The 17,571-nt window shown below is 35.9% G+C and overlaps 1 protein-coding gene across 2 annotated transcripts in view; it reads right to left on the reverse strand.

Moving 5' to 3' along the window:
- Positions 1–15,665, reverse strand: part of LOC144054707 (microtubule-associated serine/threonine-protein kinase 1-like) — a 75,271-nt gene extending 59,606 nt beyond the window's left edge. The window contains exons 1-2 of one of the 2 annotated variants that reach the window (XM_077569925.1): positions 14,985–15,665; positions 1,902–1,930 (exon numbers count right to left, since the gene is read on the reverse strand). In XM_077569925.1, the coding sequence (XP_077426051.1) occupies positions 1,902–1,930; positions 14,985–15,023 (68 nt within the window). In that variant the 5' untranslated portion in view covers positions 15,024–15,665. Of the gene's footprint in view, positions 1–1,901; positions 1,934–14,984 lie in introns of both variants that reach the window. The other variant, XM_077569924.1, reaches the window with a different exon arrangement.
- Positions 15,666–17,571: the final 1,906 nt, after the last annotated feature.

Consider the following 17,571-nt stretch of genomic DNA (forward strand, 5'->3'; position numbering starts at 1 on the left):
GTGACTGGGGTCAAGTTCTATTTCATAATTTAAAAATATGCAGAATTTCTCAAGTTACTTCATGTTAAAGATTAGATGGCTCTTAATATAAAAAGAAAAATGCACTGAGCTGTCATCAACGTCTTACAAATGCAATTATGCCATCTAGTGGCAGATAATGACCTCAACACAAATCAATATCACACATCTTTCTAATTTTAACTAAATTTTATGAATTATTATGAAATGACTGTATTAGTGACTAAAAGATGCAGCCATATTTCTATTAGTTTAACATTTTTATTTGTTTTACACACAAGAGCATGAAAACATTTTTTTTGTACATTTAGAACAGATATAAAATTTGCGATTAATCGTGAGATAACTATTGAAGTCATGCGATTAATTATGATTACAAATTTGAATCGCCTGACACCCATCATTTTAAGTAATGTTAAGTTATGACAATTTAATTGTAAATAAAAAAAAATACGCTATGTTGTATATTGATTGACGAAGAATAAATTGGTTATTTAATATGCGTGTTTAATTATTATCTTATGTTTTGTGTATAGCGCTTTGTTACACCTACAGCTGTTGTGAAAGCGCTATTGGTTATGTAAATAAAATTGAGGTGAAAATTTAGAATGGATGGAGGAAAAGCTTCTGAACTTGACTTGGGATTAATCGGAGGAACTTTAAATGATAGCAGGTGTGTGCTAACCTCTATTTAGCATGCGTTTGAATATGATTAATTCATCCTCAACACAGCCACAACCCGAGTCCTAACATGGTGTGCACAGAATTTGCAAGCACATTAGCTTAGTTTGCTATTTTTACTTACAGTCATGATTTATTTTTCAGTTTAGTAAATACAGATTATAGGTCACACTCTATTTTTTTTTTTTTTTTTTAATATCACAAAAGGCTGGCATTCAAACAGGGGTGTGCAGACTTTTAGGTCCACTGTGGGTAAGTGGATAGATGAAGTCATGATAAAAAAGCAACCACATGCAGTTAATCCTATCATGTTCGTTCTCGTCATGATTTAACTTCTGCCGAAGATGATAGTTCGACCTTCAAATTTGATCTGACGTTTTTTTGGGGTTTTTTTTACGCGTGTGATTGTGCAACCTTAAAACATTCGACTTTAAACGTTCATCATGATCATTTCCAGTTTTCCTATGTGTCTTTTGGAGGCATTTTAATCAGCTTTGTCAGAATGATTTTTTCGTTTCTGAATGGAGCAGAAGAGGATTCCAGGAGCTTGAAATTCACATGACGAAATCCACCTGTGCGGAGTCCACATCTCTATCGCTGTTATCCTGCTTTTGCGAAGCTGTCGCAGAAAGTTAATCTCTGGCTTTAAATGTGGCATTTCAAGGGAAAGTTTGTTAATCCCTTCATTAAAAAAAAAAAAAAAAAGAATCTCCCTCGCTGATTTCTGAATTTCAACATGGTGGCTCTTTTTCTCTTTGGCTCTAAAAGATTAGTTTCCATAAAGGTGTTTGGAGTTTAAATAATTAGTAGATTTAAACTGCAAAAATGTCACATATGCTGATTAGTGATTCTGAAGCAAAATCAGTATATGTATTATCCATATTTATATCATCAGGCCTATCCACTCCATTTTTTAATTACACTGGCGTATTTGCAAACGATTATAGGTGTACTAAATGGCCAACGTGTCGCATAATGAACGGCTTTTAAGACTCAAATTACACATCAGGGCCTCAAGTGGCCTTGCGGTCCTTCTGGCAATGACCTCTAAATAAAGCCCTGACCATGCCTCCTCCCCGTTTGTCTGCTCTTGAATTTCCATGGCAGCAACGCTAAGTGAAATATAATAGTAGGCAGTATCATGTGTGCCGTAAAAAAATGTACAATACTAATTTGAGTGTAAAAATAAGAAAAGAACATACCTGCTACTTTTCCGTGGCAGTGGAAGATCCTTCTGGCGACAAAGAGGGGGGGAAAAAAAAGATGCACATTAGATTTTTTTTTTTAATCAGTTCATTATCATCTATGGTAAAATGCTTCTGGCGACAAAGGCATGATTGAAATATTAAGTGTGCTAATGAGTCCATAAAAAAATAAATAAAAATACTGCATTCGTTTATTCAAATCGAGCAGCAGCTCATTTACAGACTGAAGTGGGTTCAAGCAATTATATTGACATAATTACCATAACTTATAGGCTAATATTTAACTTTTGGAAAAATGAGGGGGGTTCTAATTTGAGCCATTTTTACATGAAAGTGTTCGTCCTCTTGTGTTTACATCAAGAAAAAACTTTCATAAATGAACCTATTACAAAACACACAAACTCGCAAACTCTCATTTGTGTTGTTCATTATTACTTCCCCACTCGAAAATATTTTCTTAAAAAGTGAATTTCCGTTGTACAGGTGATAGGTCACACTAACTGGAAAAGGTTTTAAAATGATTTATCTTGGTATCATTTTTATTCGGGCTTTCAAAATTAATTGATTAATCCACAAGTAATCGATTACCAAATTAATCGACAACTATTTTAACTCATTCACTCCCAGCCATTTTCACTGAAGCAACCCCCTTCGCTCCCGGCCGTCTTACTGGATTTTGACTGATTTTGCTTACTGTATTTCTATCTGTTTCTGTTTCACAGCATTTAGCATTATAATATAGCTAAATTTCGAATATTCACAAATCTGTTTCAAACACTAGGGAAAAGAGCTTATTGCAACATGGCTGATCTCTTATACTCTGCTACCACCTAATGGCCGTTTTTGTAATTACTACCATTGCTTTAAGCGTTCTCTTCAGTTCAGAGGCTTCATCAAAGCCTTCTGTATGCTGTAGCATAAAAAAAACCTTTTAAAAAACGTATAAATATGTTTTTAGGACCATGGCAATATTTAAAATTGAACATTTTTATACGTTTTTGGGAGCAAATGGGATAATAATTGAGTAATCGCTTGGAGCCATTTTTTTTTTATTTAAAATGGCCCAAATCCTCTAGTTTCAGCATATCAACAGTAATTGTTCACTGATTTCTGTAGTTCATGAAAAAAGACTGATTATCTTCTGTGTTTAATAAAAAATAAATAAAAAAAAGCAAATATTCTACTTTGGAAAACAATGACCGAACCAGTAACAAAGTACAACATCAATATCCCCTCTCTTTATTTTTATTTATCACTATACAAATACAAAGTACGAAATAAACACCAATCACTGGTTAATAAACATTAATCAGGGGAAATGCACAATTTAAATGAATCCGATTAGTTGATTAATCGATTGAATAATTGATTCAAAAGAATATTCGATAGTGACAGCACAAATTTTTATACATCACAAAAAAAGGCAATTGAGCCGGGGTGTGAAGATTCTATTTTCACTGTAGGAGGCAACCTATACTCACGACACAGTCAAACTACAAAAGCACTACAAAATGGCGCACTTCCTAGAGCATTATATAATGGTTAGGTCCTTTTTTTTTTTCATGAAACTGGACTACTAGATCTTTCTCCGACAAGGACTATCGCCCCACTAAACAACAGATCACCCTATCAAATCAAACTCATCCGAGTTGATAGTCGTGATGTTGGATGTGAATCAGCCACGGCCAGGTTTGCGATTACGCCGCTAATCCAATGAGCGGCGCAACGGCCCGACCTCGTCAACGCTCGGGGGCTTTCTGAGTGACGGGAAACGGCAGGTCGAGTGAAGCAAAAGTCAATTTTAAAACGGTTTCTGCTCATTTTATGACGACGGGACACAGCAGCGAGGACGCTGATGTGATTAAGATCAAGTGGGACGCACCCGCTCCACTGTGCTTCGTTGCGCCATCCGTTGCCAATTTGAGTCTATTAGACTCAGAGTTGGAAAGATTGGCTTACATATCTCTTGTCAGATTATCCAATGAGTTTGCTCGCACTAACAACGTTAAGGTCAGATGTCGAAAAATCAACAACTGTGAGGCGACTAATGACGTCCCAAAAGTAAATACTCTTCTTCTGTCTGATTATTTGAGCTGCCCTCGATTCATTTCCCTTCTGTGCGTCAAACCCTTTATCTTTGTAATACAAACATAAGCGTCCCGAAAACAGCAACAAAGGCGAGCTGATGAAACGCGACTTGACAGCTGGAGCTCTCACATCAAAACAATCTCACCGCGCGCCTGCAAAAACCAAACCCAACCAGTTTCAGTTTGGCACCGCGAGACAGCACAACCCCCGCCCCCCCCCCCCCACCCCACCCATTACTCCTTGATCTTAAATAACAGCAGCCTGAAAGGATCATTAAATAAACATTGCAATCAGAAATACTTTGCAAAGCTAAAGGCTGCAAGCAGAACGGATGATTATTGTTAAACCTCAAAGGGTTGAGGTAATCGCACCCACAAAAAAAAGTCACATTCTTCACCTTCTGCTCCAAGATTTAATTTGAGCTTCATCCTCATCATGTCATACATCTTGCGAAAAAACAAAAACAAATCAAGAATTAATAAAGGCCTGTCTTAACAGCCTCGAAGGCTTGTGGACAAAATGAAAAAGCGTCAATTATGTTGACGTCAGCAGATCAATACATTTAATACACACACGCTCGCACGCACACACGCACATACACATACAAAAAAAAAATATATATATCTATATATATATATATGTGTGTATGTGTATATATATGTATATATATTTAAAAAAAAAAAAACATTTATTAAATTTTTTTTAATTTATTTGTTTTTTTAAAAAAAGGAGCGCAATAATGATGTCAAATCGAATGAACAATACTGAGCTCTCCTGAAAAAAAAAAAAGCAGATCAATACATTTGACCTTTAACGTCATTTGTATGTCTTGTAATGAGAATAGCAGCTCTGTAAACAAGACCCGTATGGAGTGAATATCTGAAGGCACAAAAAATGTTATATTATAAAGTGACATTAACTTTTACATGTCTGATATGACATGCGTTAAAAAGGAACCCCGACTTGTTTGTTACTTACTAACATAACTCTTGAGATTCATTTTTCGAAAATAATTTCCAATTTGATACATTCCGTGCGTAGTGACATAAAATGGCGGCCGGCTCTCTGCCGAGCAATGCGAAACGCTTATAAAGAAAGCAAGGTAAAGCCTCGCAGCGTTCCTAAAGAACATGTGATCGGGAGAGTCACCCTCGCCCGCACCGTCCTCTTGTCATTCACCGGACGCGTTCAAGAGTTTTGATTGTCTCTTTAGGAACGCGACGGAGGCTTACATTGCTTTCTTTATAGTCGTTTCGCATTGCTCGAATGCGAAGCGATGTCAATAATTAAATTAAATTACGTTTCTACAAAATGGATTCAACTAGAAATGATTTTTGAAAAACGAATATCATAGTTATGTTAGTAACAACCAAATAAATAATATAGAGCAAACTTGTCATTACAGTCGGGGTTCTTTTTAAAATAACAATATGTAGCATATGTTCAAAATCGCTTGTAAGTTAGGAGACCAGGTTGCCATGACAACCCAGGATTGCCAACTTTCTATAATAGTGGCAGTCAAGCCAGGACACCTCTCATGTTATGTGAATCGCAGCAGATTTAAAAACATCATTTAATAACATTAGGGAAAGCTCCAGAATAAATACTAGTCAATTCCGTAATTTGACTTTAAATATTTATGACAAACATCATCTGGTGCCTTTGTAGAATTGTCATCTTTTTCTTTTCTTTTTCTTCTTTTTTTTTTTTAAATGAGAATGACTTCACCCATCACGGGGCGCTTTTCCTGGGATGGCTAATGAGTTACATCATCAAGAGGAAGTAAGCTTGGCCAGAGTGACTCAGACAGCATGTGCTAATGTGTGTGTGTGTGTGTGTGTGTGTGTGTGTGTGTGTGTGTGTGTGTGTGTTTAGATATGGGGTGTCAGGGGTAGCTAATGGATAAAACCCCAACACCTGCTCCCTCTTTTTGTGTGCCCAGTAGGCAGCTACGGTACGTGATGTCGCCATGTTGTTCGCTCTCATTTTAGTTCGCAGGACTATGACAACCTTGGCAAGTCCAAAAACTGTTTTCTTTTTGTAAAATGGATCTCGGATTGAACAAAAAGTGAAAAAAAATGTATGCAAATGGGACAATACATTACAAGAATTTTTGCTTTGCATTGATTGGTGATTAGGATGTACATGTGAAATCAAAATGAAAAAACAGAGAAGAAAAAAACATGAAACAATAAATCAAAATAAATCACATTTACACTTGTAGCCCTTACTATCGCAAAAAAAAACAATTCTTGTTAACTGGAAAAATAAACAAACTCTGAATATCGACCAATGGTCTAACCTCCTCATAAATCACATTTTAATGGAAAAAATATCTGCCTCAAATAAAAACCAAATATCAAAATTTATAGAAACGTGGTCTACGTATATAGAATTTTTTAACCTAATTCTGGTTACTTAATTCTGCCTGTTAGCGAGAGCCACTACATCGTGATAACTTACATTGATGTTTCTGCATTTGGCAATTTATTATTATATTATATTATTAGTATGGGATTTTTTTTTAATGGGCTTTAGGTGAACTGATGAATACACACACGCACGCACGCACACGCATGCACATGCTCACCCACATACAAAAAAAAAAATATATATATATATATATATATATATATATATATATATATGTGTGTGTATATATATGTATATATATTTTAAAAAAAAAAGAGAAAGAAAAAAACATTATTTTTTTTAATTATTATTTTTTTTAATTATTTTTTTTTTTTAAAAAAAGGAGAGCAATGATGATGTCAAATCGAATGAACAATACTGAGCTCTAGGGAAAAAAATAAATAAAAAAAATAAATCACATTTACCAAAAACAGGCAAACCAGGGCTTTATGGTTTTACCAAGCTGACATTGCTATTTTAAGCCACTTGCAAGAAAACTCTCAAATGTGACGGTTATATATTTAGCGGTGGTGTTTATTTACTCGCTAGCGATTTACAAGCAACAAGGCCAATATTTGTACAAATTCTCGCGTGAAGGTAAAAAGCTACACATTGGTGTCGAATGAGTCGTTACTTCTGTCTTACAATGGTCATAAAATATCTAACAGGCTCGCGTGTGCACGCTTTTATAGATAAGTACAAACTCTGCTTCTGCTTTGGTTTGTCACGCAGGAGCAAAAATGGACAAATGTGCTCATAAGTTTATATAACTTATGAGCAAAATTCTACCAGCACTTTATGTCTATCAAAGTTTTACTGTAAGACCTTTATTTTTTTATATATTGACACTAGAAAATGTTGTTTTAGTCGAATTTGCAGGTGTGTGTTGTTGTTTTGCTAGTTACAGAGATCATGCAGCTGCAAGCTACTTCTATTTGTGCCGCAGCAGCAAACAAATGGAGAAAGAACAACTGAGAACGGTAGAAGAGGAAGAAGCCACTGCACAACCTTTGTATTATTTAAGAATATTTTTGGATTTTCTTGTAATGTTTTGTTTTTTTATACTTAACGTAACATTTGTTTGTATTTAAATATTAGTACCGGTATGTTTATTCTTTTATTTGTGAGTTGATTTGTATTTTCTGGTTAGTATTTTTGCTGTAATTTAAATGATTTCTGCTGTATATTTTTTGTGTTGAATTTATTCTATTTTCTCATTTGCATAATTTTCCCCTTCTATTTTTGTCTATTTTAAATATTCTGTTTATTTTAAATGTTTTTCTTTTCCAAATATTTTTGTATGACTAAGTGAGGATAAGCGGTTCAGCAATTGGATGGATGGATGTTTTTTTGTATTTTCCCCCTACATTTTTTTCCTAATATTTGTGTATTTTTCAGTAAATATTTTGTCGTTTTTTTTCTTTATTATTTTTATTATTTTCTAATATTTGTGTATTTTGCAGTAAATATTTTGTCTTTTTTTTCTTCATTATTTTAATTATTTCCTAATATTTGTGTATTTTTCAGTAAATATTTTGTAGTTTTTTTTTATTTTTTTTTATTTTTTTCTAATATTTGTGTATTTTTCAGTAAATATTTTGTCGTTTTTTTCTTCATTATTTTAATTATTTCCTAATATTTGTGTATTTTTCAGTAAATATTTTGTCATTTTTTTCTTTATTATTTTTATTATTTTCTAATTTTTGTGTATTTTTCAGTAAATATTTTGTCACTTTTTTTCTTCATTATTTTAATTATTTTCTAATATTTGTGTATTTTTCAGTAAATATTTTGTCGTTTTTTTCTTTATTATTTTTATTATTTTCTAATATTTGTGTATTTTTCAGTAAATATTTTGTCACTTTTTTTCTTCATTATTTTAATTGTTTTCTAATATTTATGTATTTTTCAGTAAATATTTTGTCACTTTTTTTCTTCATTATTTTAATTATTTCCTAATATTTGTGTATTTTTCAGTAAATATTTTGTCACTTTTTTTCTTCATTATTTTAATTATTTTCTAATATTTGTATATTTATCATCAAATCTCTCCTCCCCTTTTTTTTTGTCTAAATATGTGTATTTTTTGTTGTTGTTTGCTTGTTTTAAGATATACCGCTGTATTATATTTTGGAACATTGAGTTTGTTTTGACTTGGGCCACTCATGTTAGAAAATTGCATCTCTAGTAGCTCTCAGCATCCAAGCCTAAATGCTAACCAAACCAGCGCGTAGTGTACAGATATGTGTTTTTATTTCCTAAGGGTATAAAAAAGGAAGATGTTTATCTGTTTTTTTGTGGAAAAAGTACTCAGCAATTTATTGCGACATGGTGACTGTCAGAGTGGGGGCCACAATTTGAGGTCAGGCTTGGACATCATTTGTTGTTCCAAATGAAAATTTGATTTACATAAATCTGGTTATGAGCATGAACAAAGAATCATGTGTTTAGACAAAACAATCAAGAAAAAAAGACATTGTGTGTGATTTTGCAGACGCAGATGCACGCACGCAATTACATCTTTGGGAAAATGAATGCATTATGCAGAGCATCCGTGCAAGAACTACAAATAATTCATTTGCTCTTCGGTCACCTTGCGATGTTACGGGAGGACCCTTCAAAATATTTGACAACTTTTTCTGCCTAACAGATGAAACAATCTCAAGCGTGTTTTCGTTTATATTAACCCAAGGAGGGAATGAACACTAACTGGAATCTGGAGGGAAGATAAAAAGGTTATTGTGTCGGCGCTCTGGGCAGAATCAAAGCTTCTGTTCTGTTTCTGCTGCCAAAAAAAAGTGACAGCCAATTGCAAGGCAAATGTCACACTGTGTATTCTTCACTTGAATGGTCCGCCAGACTTCAAGATCTACTTTGCTGCTTTGAATCTTACCAGAGCCTTCAGCGGATGTTCGGCCTTCGCTTTTATTACCTCCCCGTTGAATTCATTTTTAAATACAACCCTTGATATCTTTTTGTCCGGGTTATACGGGCTGCTATAGTTCTTAGTACCAAGCTTCGAGCAAAGGTTGGAACCGTGTAGTGTCAAACATGTATTACGAGACTTCATTTAACCCTGGAGAACCCAAGAACCCTTTTCTTCTTTGGAAAATTATGAATTATACATTAAATGACTGCTATAAGTTCACTGAACACCAAAATATATTTTTTTTCAATTTTAACCCTTGTTTTTTGAACTAGCTCAGAATTGCTAATTTATCAAAATATATATATAAAACATACTCCTAGGCATTCTGCAACATGATATGAAATAGATTAACAAAAAAAAAACACAATTTTACCATCTGATGGTTTGCTGAGAAGATGGTTTTGTTTGGATTGATTTCCAGCTCAACAAAACAGCATCTTGCCAGCCATCTTGTCACCACCACTCTGGCTCATGTAAGTGCAATATTCAACCACTAGATGGCCCCATGCAGGGGTCAAAAGTGGCACTCTGGACTTTTGAAGTTACATTTGTAAAAAAAAAAAAGGTCTTTGTTATTTGAGGAGCAGAATTTATAGGGGCCAAATTTGACCCCGTGGGTTCTCCAGGGTTAAACTAAAATACACATTCTGGACTACACAAGGAAGCTTTTTGTGACCACCAGAAACGATGTCTCCAAAATAACCAGATGATGTCCGAGTATTGTTTACAGTCCGTCTTGATGAAGCGGAAACAGAGCAGTGTGACAGAAGTGAGCTGCCTCTTCTGGAGTGACTCTTATCCCCATGTGCTTAGCATATTGAAAATGGGCACACTGCCCAGAACAAAATATCGGACAAATTATTCTCAGTGTGCGCTTGTGTGTGTGTGTGTGGTGTCCTCCATACCCCCTGACAGCGATGAGGCACACACAGTGATTTGCGTGTGTGAGTGAGCGAGAGCAGTGTATTAAGTAGGCCTCCTGACACCTGCCGTAACTGATGGCACGATAACCTTCACTTCAGTAGTTGAGATGGAAATGTCGCATCTCAATACTAGACAACTCCACCAGTACATCCTAAAGGAGAGAAATTGTTTTGTTGAGATTTTATCTTTGACCGTCTTTTACTTGTTGTTTTGCATGCATGTCTTCAGGGGTCGTCAACTTGCGGATCTGGAGACATGTGTGGCTCTTTAGTCCCTCTCCTGTGGAGATCTTTAAAACCCGTGGGCAGAATTTTATTTTGAAATGGCTTGGTCAGAGCCAACAAAAAGCCAAAAAATGGTCACAATAACGCCTAGGGGTTAAAAAAATATATATAAGAATTTTTTTAAACATATTTTTTATTTTTAGATAAAATATTCCTAAAATTACTTAATGATTTAAATAGAAAATAATTAAATATTTAAAAAATGTCAGAGTCAAGATTTTTAAGTTGTCAGAAAGAGATGAAAGGTAACCTGAAAGTTTTGTTTCTTTAACTACCTTAAAATGTCTAAAAAGTAACCATAAAATGTCCAAATAGGAAGAGGAAAAGCAGAAAATTACCATAAAATGTTCAAGAAATTGCAAAAAAAAATCTGAAAATTGAATCAAAAAGGCAGAAATGAAAACATTTGAAAAGTAACTATAAAATGTCCAAAAACAAAAGAAATCCCGAAAATGACAGTAAAATGTCCACAGAATTGACAAAAATGTATAGCAAAAAAATGTCCAAAAAATAGCCGTAACCTGTCTTTAAAAAAAAAAGGAAGACAAAAGGCAGAAAATTACCATATCCATAAGATTGCCAAAAATGTCAGAAATTTTACAGAAAGGCAAAAAATCTAAAAATGTATGAAAATCAAAGCATGAAAAACTTGAATAAAAAAATAAAAAAGGAAGACAAAAAGTAGAAGAAAATCAATCTCAAAGTATTGATGCGACACATTTTTCTGTTATTGTGTAGCTCTAATTAGTTCTTGGGCCCTTCAGTACATTAGACTAACACTAACATATCACTGTTTTCTTCATCGCAATGTTTAAATGTTTTGCGGCTCCAGACAGATTTTTTGTCACGTATTTGACCTAAAATGGCTTTTTTTGACAAGAAAGCTTATCAAAAAACAAAGTAAGGCGGCAACATGACGTCACGCTTCAGTTCATTGTGCGCCGTTCCTCGAAACCGCTATGCTAGGACCGTCGTAAACCGAGAACCCCTACTGACTCAACAGCCGTAATAAAGACCACTTTATGGAAGCTAGAAGTGAAACATAACCCTCAAATCAAAATTCTACCCATCTGCTATGTGAAGTCCATTCAACCCCCCCACACCGCCTTCATCTAAGCCTCTGGGCTTTTTAGGCTGCCCTTCCGCTTCCTCCCCGAGGGTACGCAGCGCTCTTAGGCCACCATTAGTCCTGCTAATGGGCCTGACAACTGTGCCACATCCTCAACATTTAGACCTCCTCTGTCTCAGATATTGATATCGACCACTTCAGTGGAAAAGGGAGAGCGTGGGTGGGTGGGGGGGTGCTTTGGCGGTTGGTCGATTTCATATCCTACATATGGCCGTCAACACACTCGTGCAGTGGTCCAAGCACAGTAAAACAAGCATAGCTTGAACTCACTAATGTATAAAGGATTAGAGCATTAATGGAAGGGAAAAGGGGAAATTACAGAGTATAGCATTTTTAGGTTACAAAAAAAAAAAGTTGTTGTTTTTCTGATACAAAGGTAGGTACAAGTTACAACTTCATTTATTTTTAAATTAAGACATTATTCATTTTTACATTATTAGTTTTGTATGATTTCGTTCTCATAATATTATTTAAAATATATATATATATTTATTTTTTTACATTACAACACAATGTTTCCACAATCACATCACTATTCACAGTTGGTAAGCCTATGGAAAAAATATTTTCAACTATGTAACTTAACATCCTAAACATTCATTTTAACACTGGTGTATGCTTTCGATAATACAACTTTATTCTCGTAAATTTTGAGTTTAAAAAAAAATATTTATTCTAAAAAAAATTACAACTATTCTCATAAATTTGATTTTTTTTTTTGCATTTTATTCTCTAAAAATTCTGAGATTACAACTGTTCTTAGATTGCAGGGGTGTTAAAAAAAAAACGATTCGGCAATATATCGCGATATTACAGTGCACAATTCTCGTATCGATTCAATATGCAGCCGAATCCGATTTTTAAAGATCAATTTTTGATGGAAATATTCAACAAAATGTCTTAATTAGAGTTAGGGTTCACACTTTAAGCATGGAAGAATGTTATATTAATGGAACATTAAGTCTTAAAATTTGATTTGCTTGTTTGTTAAATACAACAGAGCACAGTTTATAAGTCTGAAGTACATTTTCATACAAATCTTACAGTGTACATGTACAAGTTTATTGATTAGTATTTTCTAAATTTAAGTAAAAAAAAAAAAAATCACAATAATTGACTTATAGATTCGTCTCGGGATTAATCGGAATCGAATCGTGACCTATAAATTGTGATACAGATCGAATCGCAAGCTACCAGGCAATTAACATACTAGTGTAATGCCCATAATATTACAAATATATAACATATTTTTTTGGTTTTTAGTATGGGCCTAACACATACCAATGATGTTTGTGAGTGCTTGGACTAGCGTGCGTCTGACAGTAGTTCTTGGCTGCCCACATCCTTGAGACGCATTAAAACCCTGAATATGTTCCTGCAATAACGATTCTGTGGTTGTATGATGGCTTCACTGTGCTGCATCCTGCTCTGAGTGACATGCAAATCAAGCACATTTCAAACAGTGGATATGCATCAACAAGAACGAACATCATTAGTACTTTTTATTTTTATTTTGTGTCTTTAATCCAACCTACAGTCAGACCCAGTAATTACCAACTGGGCAACATTCGCACAGGAAGTCGTCCAATTCGGCGTGTCTATATTTTATAAATGATGAGCAGTCTTTTGCAGCAGATGGCACGATGCGCATCAGAGTGCTTTAATTGTAAATTAATACATGTTGAGGCAGCTAAGTGGCCGTCAGTAGTTGTGCACTATATAGGCTTGTACTGCTTTACTAGATTCATTTCACGGCAGAGGAAAAACCTTGAAGGAATCTCACCGCGGCGTTTGCTGCCAGTCACCAGTGTACAAAGATATCGACTAACCTACTTCATTGGCAAGATGTGGACTAAGCTGCTTTTAGCGCTCAAGGCTCAAGTCGGCTTAATGTACATCTGAAACTCGTACCAGAGCTTTGTCGCCCACTCTGCTCTACAGCGCTGCCTACAGTCGCAACTTGGGAAATGGATGTGTTAGTAAATTAAGCTGAATTGTAAACAAGGGTGTAGCCGAGGGCCATTTTGTTGCGTGGTACTAAAGCAGCCAAAGCTATCTGGTTGGATTAGAAGCCGCGAAAGATGCAATGTGTAATAATGTGATTAGATTGAACTGTATCATGTACAATTGTCCCCAAAATAAATTATCATGTTTCTAGGGATGAAAATTGGATTAACACTGGGGAAAATCAACCATGAATTAATTGATTGGAGGCGGTCTTTGGTTTACGAAGTTACCAACATATGATGTTTTGATGTTACTGTTTTTCATAATTCTTTTATTATTATTATGGCTTTGTTTTCACATAAATACTGTAATTGTGACTTTACTAGTGCGTAGATTAGTTTTAAAATACGTTGTGTTCCAACTTAAACAGGAAAATCAGGTTCTATATCTACGATCCTGGGACAAGTGTTTTCTCGCCTGGATAGGTGGTCTACACCGGGCGGATGTTGACAATTTTTGTGACCTGTGAAGCCCTGAGACTTCTTTGTCACATTAGCAGTTATGTAAATAAACTTGACGAATTAGATGTGTCAATGTGTTATATCAACAAGCATAGTGATTAAGGTAATTTGGAGAACAAAAAAAGGGGGGGAACAAATGTTAATAGCCCACTGAGGGCATTTTGGCTAACATGTGAAATGGCTGCTTTGGTAAGCTACGATTATACCACATGCTAACTTCCACATAAATACCGTGCTACATTTTTAACAGCTTCCCTGTTTATCATTATTTGTGTTGCTGTTCTTCAGTTTGATTGTTGTACAGTAAAATGTAACTTAAATGGGCCAATCAAAGTCTACTCATGGGACAAAGTAGTGAAATCAATTGACAGTTGGGAGTTGGGTTCAACAAATAGGTAAACATTTCACACGTGTTGTAATAAGATGCATAACGGTCTTAGTAAACTCTATCCGTGCTAGCTAAAGCAGGGTCCAAATTTGAGCATTTGAGCACACCTTGACAATTACAGAATGATTAGTTTCCAATTGCATTAGTTATGAGCACACGCTGTGTATAAAAGCTAAATTACAGTACAGTGAAAGGGGGGGAAAAAGAGAATCGTTTGAGCCAGGTTAAAACAAAATCAAGGTTACAAAAGAAACAGAGTAGACCACTGACAAGCTGTTATGTGATATATCCCCTCATTTTGTGAAGCATGTCAGTGTGAGGGGGAAACTAGCACACTAAATTAGGCAAAATAGAAGAATTGTTGTTTTCGAGTTTTAGCTTGCTAATAAATAAGACACTAACCTATGGGTTACATAGGGAAATAAAAACACGACAAACTCAAAGAATACTGTTCCTACCTGGAGCCTTCGTCTTCGAATGATGCCAGAATCGTCCATGGTGATACCACTTGGAGGGTACCTCGGCCCCCTGTAGTTTCTTTTCTTAAACCAGTTCACCAGACGACGCCACGATGTCACGTGACTTCCCCCCTCCACAGCACGCGCCGCGAGTCAATTTAGCTACAAATCGAAGCCCGGGTGGACATCATTTAGCAGCTACGTAGCATATATCACGATAACAAAGAGTATCTTGTATCACGGGCGTGAATCAGTTCACCACAAGTCTAGCGGCGAGGAAGTGGCACAACAGCCTCTCCGGCAGTATCGGGTCGACAAATCCGCGGTAGTGACACCGCGCAGGAGTTCCGTGAACGCATCGCCATCCTTATGCCGAATCAACTGCACGTCGCTGTAATCACGCACATAAAGGCGACGACGTCGCGGTCGCTTTCAGATCCGGATGAAAGCACCATCCGCGCAGACGGGATGTGTCCGAGCGCCCCACACGCGCACGCGGCTTCGTCTCATTGTGTTTCTTGCCCTTCCACTGCCTCTTCTCTACTCCATCCTCAGCTCAGCCACAACAACCGCTTCCTACTAGCGGGTGACGTTTAACCCCCCCAGAGACCAGACGCTCTGCACTGAGGATCCGTAAAGGGAGGGGGTGGAGATCCGATGGAGTTCACACATGGGACCCCCCTTCCCAAAGAATGTGATAACACGGATTGATTTGATGCAATATTTGTGAGCTCGAGGTATCGATCTAAGAAGAAGTGAACGAAAGAGTCATGGACAAAGAAACAAAAACAACAAACGATTAAATATACGACTCACCATTACACTAAAGTTGTAATTAATGGGAGCCCCATTTGGGACAATGACACTAATTTCATTTTGGTCGCACTTCAGATGACATGTTGGAAAATGGAAGCATGGAATTCAGTCTTTTTGTTTTTGCAATGTCTGAACTTCATGCATGGAATAAAAAAAATTCGAAACAATTACATTTTTGGTAGCTACTTCTAACAAAACAGTTTACCGTATGAAATTAGATGTCAAGGCTGCCCGTAAGAAGAAAACTGGCGATTGTTGGCATGTTCTAAAAAGCCAGTAGAGAAAATTCTTCAGCTAGTCCATGTTACTGCTTGCCTCTTGGCAGCCGCACTAACTCGTTTTTTTCTAGTCTTTACATTTTTTCTGGAGGGACCAGGACGTTTTGACGACTGTCTTCACTTGTTTCCTAGTATATTTTACACCTTGGAATTCATTTGAGCCATTCCCCTGACAAAATCTCTCTAATTCTGAGCTAGCTCTCTGCAGAGCGCAGACTATGGCTTATGTTATACGACGTGACCCCAAAATCTCAGGAAATGCCTGCTAGAACATCTGAATTTTTTTGGAGTTCATTAGAGGCGCTTTAAATAACAGGTGTTTGGTTATTTCCATTTTAACATGAGTTTGAATACGATTCGTTCATTCTGAACACAGCCACAACCCCAGGCCAAAAAGGGTGTGTAGACTTAAGCAATCACCTGATCTCACTTGTTCATTTCTACTTCATCTTTATAAATTATTACTTTTTGATGGATTGTACAGGCTACAGCTCACAATGTTTGATTTTTTTTTTTGTAATTATTTACCTTGGTCTGATTTTTTAAGCAGGGTGTGCAGACTTTTGATACAGTATATTATATATACATAGAACTTTTTTTTTATTGGAATTAAGCAGGATAAAGACAATAAATCCTGCTTTACTCTAATCACATCCACTGTCACACAGGATCAATTTGCAGGAAGTATGACGTCTGCCTTGAGTCAGTGCCCAATGATGTCGCTCTAGCGTTGAATCATCACACATTATACAAGAAGATCTTCTGAGGAAAGGATCAACTAAACTTCACCCTTACACATTATAGTCGTATTGACAAGCGAATGGATGATCCAATCAACTTTTAATGGAACAACACTGCAGTGTATTAGTAACTGCTTACTACGCTGGAGGAACATGCTAGGACAAAGTCCGTCACTGTGCGTGTCTCTGTTGGACAGTTTTTCTTTCAAGTTGGGGGGGGGGGGGGTTGGTCTATAATGGCATTTTACTTTCTGTGGTTTAAATTTGGACTCTTTGGGGATCAAATATTAAAACTAAAAGGCAAAACTGTGAACGCATGGGTCAAATTTGAACCTGTAAGTTAAATATGGACTTACGCAACATTGCGGAGCAATTGCATCAGCCTACTGAAATGCTAAGCGTCTTTAAAGATCATGTCTCTACATGTCGCGAGGTCACATTTGATACTTGTTTATATCACGGGAAGACTCCACACTTTAAATCATCTGAAGTTCAAATGCGTCCAGCAACTGGCATCGCAGTTTTATATTTTATAAAGAAACAGGTGTTTATTTGTCTTAAATGCATCTTAAGACTAATTGGAGCATGCCAGAAGATATTTGAGGAAATACATTATTTTATTTATATTATACTTGTAAAAAAATATATATTGTGTTAGTGGACTATGAGTTCATCAGTAAAATCCAGCAGTTTTTTAATCAATATCAGATGGCAGCCATTTTGCCCCTTGCCGTCGAGTGAAAATGACATCAC

The sequence above is a fragment of the Vanacampus margaritifer genome, chromosome 7, assembly GCF_051991255.1.
Source record: "Vanacampus margaritifer isolate UIUO_Vmar chromosome 7, RoL_Vmar_1.0, whole genome shotgun sequence".
Classification (NCBI taxonomy): Eukaryota; Metazoa; Chordata; class Actinopteri; order Syngnathiformes; family Syngnathidae; genus Vanacampus; species Vanacampus margaritifer.